This window comes from Protopterus annectens, chromosome 12.part0, assembly GCF_019279795.1.
Source record: "Protopterus annectens isolate FY-2018-M chromosome 12.part0, PAN1.0, whole genome shotgun sequence".
Taxonomy (NCBI): domain Eukaryota; kingdom Metazoa; phylum Chordata; order Ceratodontiformes; family Protopteridae; genus Protopterus; species Protopterus annectens.
The window spans coordinates 186,867,326-186,873,325 of record NC_056746.1 but is presented as its reverse complement, the minus strand read 5'-3'; the positions used below and the strand labels follow the sequence as shown (position 1 = coordinate 186,873,325).

At 43.5% G+C, this 6,000-nt stretch overlaps 1 protein-coding gene across 1 annotated transcript in view; it reads left to right on the top strand.

Moving 5' to 3' along the window:
* Positions 1-259: 259 nt before the first annotated feature.
* Positions 260-6,000, top strand: part of NUBP2 (nucleotide binding protein 2) — a 210,267-nt gene continuing 204,526 nt past the window's right edge. The window contains exons 1-2 of the mRNA XM_044088905.1: positions 260-295; positions 338-454. Coding sequence (XP_043944840.1) covers positions 260-295; positions 338-454 — 153 coding nt within the window. The remainder of the gene's footprint in view (positions 296-337; positions 455-6,000) is intronic.

The following is a 6,000-nucleotide window of genomic DNA, read 5'->3' as shown; positions in this document are numbered from 1 at the left end:
TGTATATATGTATGTATATATGTGTATATATGTATGTGTGTGTGTGTGTGTGTGTGTGTGTATATATATATATATATATATATATATATATATATATATATATATAATATGTATATATATATATATGTATATATAACGTATGTAAATTTTTAATTTCTAGACTACCAGGTCAACATTCAGTTTTCTGAATAGGGAAAAACAGGTTAGTGGCTGCTCTACTTGCTAGATATTTTAAAAAGCTCATTGATCTCTCACCTTGATGACAGAAATTGCTCATGAGTTGCATGCTGTTCTAGTAACAATTTGAGATAACCATCAAGACTTTCTTTTTATAGAGAGAAGCAACCTGGCTGATGTCCATCACATTGTACTGGTTCTGTCAGGGAAAGGTGGTGTTGGCAAAAGTACTATCTCAACTGAATTAGCTCTTGCTCTTCGCCATGCTGGCAAAAAGGTGAGACATAATTTGCTTCTTTTGTTAGACAGTAGAATTTTATTTGAAATACTATTTTTTCCCCTTATGTTGGCCTTTAATATTTTTTCATTACCAGTGGTGCAGCAGTAGAATTGTCGCCTCACAGCAAGAGGTTCTCCTGTTCGATTCCCGGCTGGAGCACCTTTTGTGTGGTGTCTGCATGTCCTCCCCGCAGTCGAGTGGCATTCGAAAGACATGCATAAATGGGCGTGCCTTCGTTGAAGGTTGGGTGTCGAGCTGGCACCTCAGCACCGTAAAAATCTACTGCCAGTCATTAGCGGACCGGAGTTCCGCTGTGGCGACCCCTAACCGGGAAAAGCCGAAAGAAGAACAGCCAAATGTTGATTTTGTATTAAAGATATATGGCAGTAGTAGTAAATATGTGATCAAGAAAAGAAAAACTTATGACAGTGATAACCTGAACTTCAGCAAAGAATTTCTGCTATGTTAGATTAAAGTCTGTGGGCAAGGGAAATTTCCACATTGGGATGCAAAACTACACGCTTGTCAACATCTGTGAAACCTTGATATAATGGTGATTTTTAAATTCATTAAGGAAACAGCATTGTTTAGAATCAGTCGCATTGTTCAGTCATTTATTCAAATTATCTGCATTCTTGTTTCATAAACAAACCAGCTGGAGGGCTGCTTTTAGAATGTAGACAGAAGGATAAAAACAGAGTTTGAGAAGAGTTGACTGTATTGATAGTTTTATATGAAAATGTTAAACATTTTTGCAGTTAAAAAACCTGCTTTATACTTTTGGTAGGTAGTATTACATTTGCCCAAATCTTCAGTGTAGTACTTTCATGATAGAGCATAAAACGTGGAAGCAGTGGAACTATTCTGGAGTGTGAAGGAAGGTGGCCTTAAAATGATGAGATCAGATCTCATATTATGGCACAATAAATGATCTGTGACTTATGTTGAAGTGTAGCTGGCCGAAGAGATTGCTGTGTCGTAAGATTTTGGGTAAATGTTTTTGAAAATTGGTAACAATGCAGCATTCTGATTTCTTTGTTTTCACTGCAGGCATTCAGTGTATTGTGTTCTGAGTCCATTAGTGTTTTATTGTGCTTGTTATCTAAGCACTTACAAGTAAAGAACACACACAGATGTAGTCCAGTGAATAAAGCAGTAGTCCGCAAATCAACTAACAAAAAGAGTGAGCATGCATAAAATTAGCCACAGTAGAATAAATGATTGAGGTAGTTCTTAAAATAGTAGTGTATAGAAAATTTCCACATATATCAACATCAAGGATTGAGACTGAAAAGAAGACATGGTAAAGTGAATAACAAACTTACCTAGTGAACAATACTAAATCATCCAGTAATTTGAGACTTAATTTCTGATTTTGAAACTCCATAGAAGTATACCCATCATAAGAGGACAACAGTACTTGACAGCAGTGAAAAGAGCAATCATGTTTATTCACTTACTCTAGTTACTGAAACATTTCGGGTAACTTAGTTTTATATGCTGCAGAAAGGGTCACAGATGGACTCATAACTGGGAAACTTCGCTATAAAAACTGAGACTGTCTTCAGGCAGGTTAAAAAAGTATCCACCAACAGCAAGCAGTAATGTTATCCCAGTCCACTCAACCACCATAACAGCTGAACAGGTGTCAAAAAGAAAAAGAAATGTTACCTGTAGCAAAAATTTCAAGTAACGGAAAATTTTTTTTTTGGAAAGCAAAAGTTTGAGTACAAAGTGATTCTGTTTAGAATCTGGAAATGGCAGCCCTCTTTCTTTGAAGAGATGTGAAAAATGAGTAATGGTAGCATTTTATGGAGTATAATGTCTTCAGTCATAGCCACTTTATGTTTTCCAGACATGGATGTCAAGATCCAGTAAGTAAATCTTGACATCCCTGTTGAGCACGAAGCAACTAGATTACGATTGAAGAGATCAAGTTATAATTTATGTTCATGCATTGTTTTACCTGCTCCCTTGTACTACAAAACTTAGAAAGTGCATGAATGCTAAGAGCTATCACAGCTTTGAAAGTTGTGATACACTGACTATCACCACACACACACACACACACACACACACACACACACACACACACACACACACACACACACACACTGGCCATCACAGAAAAGCAACAGAAATACAAACAGCTTTTAAAGCTGTTCAACACATCACTGTCTTTTTATTTGTAGGCTAAATGAAGTGTTGGCTTTGTGACGCTCTTCGGTGGTGGCCAATGATGGCGTTTAGGTTCTACTCTTACACTAGAAAGTTGCCATGAAGGGTGCTTGTCAGAAAGATACTTAACAAGTCTGTCTTCTCTGTGGTTTTAGAGTGGAAATTGTTGATGTTAGGTAGTCCAATCTCACCTTCATTTTACATATGGGTTCGGAGCCGATCCTCTGCTCCAACTCAGCCGATTTTCAAGCTCGAAGACTTCTGGTTGGCTCATGGCTAAGCAGGTGTCCCATGGTGCACCAGTGCAATCCCCAGATCTCGTTTGCCGCGTCGACTAGTTCGGATGTGCTTCTCTTGGCTCTGGCTAAGTCTCTTTTCAATTCTTTCATTCATAAGTGGTTTTTGCATATTTACTGTTATTTAGTGGTATTATATATATATAGACCTTTACCTAAATTGTCCTAAAGGACTTGTTTGACCTTAGTAGTTAGTATCCTATGTACCAGTAGTTAGGCGCCATTGTGCCTTTTTTGCCTAGATAGTTTTGGCGTTTTTTCGCCGCTCTTAATCAACGGGGGCTCCTGTTGATTTATTTGTACTGTTAACTTGTTGATTGTTAACTTGTTTTCTTTGGCGGAAATCCGCTAAAGTCGTATTTTAGGATTGCTGTTGCAAATTCTTTTTCCTGTGTGATTGAACCGGTGTGTGTGTCTGTGTTATATACTTGGTCTGTTTGAGTTAGAAGACCTTGTTTTCTATTACACTGGGCTAGGCCCGTTTAACTTAGAGGACCTAGTCCTCGTGTAACTCTATTTGTATTTTTCACATCTAAAAATTTTATTGTGCGACTGAATCTCTGTGTGTATGTGTTAAAGTAACTTGGTCTGTTTTAGTTGGAAGACCTAGTTTTCTCTTACACCAGGCTAGGCCCGTTTAACTTAGAGGACCTAGTACTCGTGTAATTCTTCTGCAGGGCTAGGCCTGTTTTAGTTAGAGGACCTAGTCCTCAGTTATTCTCTCTCTACCTATTTCTCCTTTGGTTTTGCGTGCGTGTCTGCAATGTCTAAGGATAGGAAGGATTAATGGATGGCCACAGTAGCTGTGTCTACTGCTTGGGAGTCATCCATTTGCAGGAATCATGCTTGTTCCGTCATGCTTTCTCTCCTAGAGTGCTGCAGGAGAGAAAGAACAAGCTGATACTCAGGGGTCTTCTGAAACCAACCTTTTGAGGAAGTGTTATCTAGTTAGTCAGCTTCTTCTTCTTCTTCAAGGTCTACAAAATCCAGATCTGCCTCCAAATCTAAAGCTCCAAAAAGGCCTTCTCCGGCACCGGCTGGTGTCTCAGAGCTGCCTTCCAAATGACCAAAATCTGCCTCCTTGACTCCTCAATCTTAGGAGCCGAAGGAGAGCACCATGGTATCAGAGTCGGTCACAGGTGCTTCGGTGCCGACTTCTGAACCTTTGGAAATAGCAGTTGACTCTACTGCTCGGAGCCGGTCTGTAGAATCCCTACCGGTCTCCTTGCTCATCAAGTCTCCAGTGCCTGCTAGGTTGAGATCCCCTACTTATCTTCTAGATCTTCCAGGAGCCTTTCTGAAGAAGATGTGGAGAAGGTTGTACTGAGACTCCTGAAGTCATCTGCTCTGCCTAAATTTTTGTTGGCTCTGACCCAGTCGGCTCCGGAGCCACTCGAGCCAGTTTTGGCCTCGTCTGATTCCTCCTCCGAGCCATGTTGGCCTTTCAGAGCTGGAGTGCTTGTTACCAACTGAGGAACCCTCTGTTCCGGCTCCCATTGCTGCTGCATTGGAGCAGAGTTTGGCTCCGACACGCTCAGCTCCATCCGTCATGTCCAGGGACCGAAGTTCTTCTGTCGGCGCTGATGAGGAGGGTTTGAATCGATCTTCAGTTCTGAGCCTTCCTCTTGGTGCTTCCGCCAGGGTGAGCTCGGACCCTGCATCTTTCTCTGAGCCGATGGCTGTGGCTCTGTCTGGCTCCAACCTTTGTCTCTTCGGAGCGGGAGTGGTCTTTGGAGCTGGAGAGGTCGGCATTTGAGGTGATTGAGGAGCGTGCTGTCTCAATCTACAGCCCCTGCCAGTGGTACAAGCGCTCTTCCCCACCCGCCCCAGGGCTCCCACTTCAGTCTCAGTACCTACTCTCTCTGGAGACAGCAGAGACCCGCAAGCCTCAAGAGCCACCAGCTGGTGGTCCACACTCTTTCGAGGCCTCCCCAGACGGTCCCTTCGAGGAGCCCCCTCGGAAGAGGGTATGCAGGAGGAAGCGTATTGACTCCCAGGATGAGTCTCTGACATTGGACACTGACCTTGAGGAGTCAGGAGGGTCCCTCAAGTTGTCCTCTGATGATGTCTCCTTTGTGGACATCCTGGAGATCCATAAACAGAGGTGCAACTGGCCCACTGTCAACCCTTCTGATGAGGAGTCTGTGTACATGAAGGCTTTCGGGTCTCTACCCTCTGCCTCTTGGGTGTCTCCACCTTTCGACAAACTAATGGATCTGGTTAGTCGGAAGGTGTGGGATACACCCGATGCCGTGGAGCCAGTTCCCAGGAGACCAAATAAGTTCCTGTCTGCTCCTCCTGGAAAAGAGTTCTTGTCTAAGGGCATTCCTGTAGATGCTATAGTGGTAGCTGCAGCTGCGAAGGAGGAGTTGGCAGAGACTTCTTTCTCTGTTCATCCGCCAAACAAGGAGTCTCGACAGATGGACAGATTTGGGAAGCGTGTATTTAGTTCAGCGGCATTTACACTCTGATCTCTGAACTATCTTACCCACTTCACGAGGTTGCAGAGGGATCTCCTGAAGGAGTTGGGAGATTCCATACAGGGTGCTTTTCCTGAGGGAGTCCCTGATAGGATCTCTGCTCAGTTGTCCACCCTAAATTCTGTAGTTAACTCCTCCATGCAGCTTATCTCCCATGCAGCTGATGGCGCGAGTAGAGCAAGCGGGTTCAGGAATTGCCCTTGGGTGCCACTCCTGGATGCGCTTGTGTAATTTTGCGGAGCCGTTCCAAGTCCACCTTCACCAATGCCCCGTTTGTTGGTTCCTCCTTGTTTGGCCCCAAGGTGAAAGAAACACTCACTTGGTGTGAGCAGGAAGGAAAGACTCTCTCTGCCGTGGGAGTCCGTTTTACTGTTTCCTCTCGACCATACCCCAAATGTCAAAGGGGAGGTAAAATGTGGTTCAAAAAGTCCCAGAGGGTCTTTCCGGACATGCAGAGTGAATCCTCCTTTAGAGGCCGATGAGGAAGAAATGGTAGACGTCACCCTAGAGGCAGGGGCAGTCCGCAATACCAGCAAGGCCGTGATTCCTTTCGAGGATGGCCTTATCAGCACTACTGATGTGGGGCCCG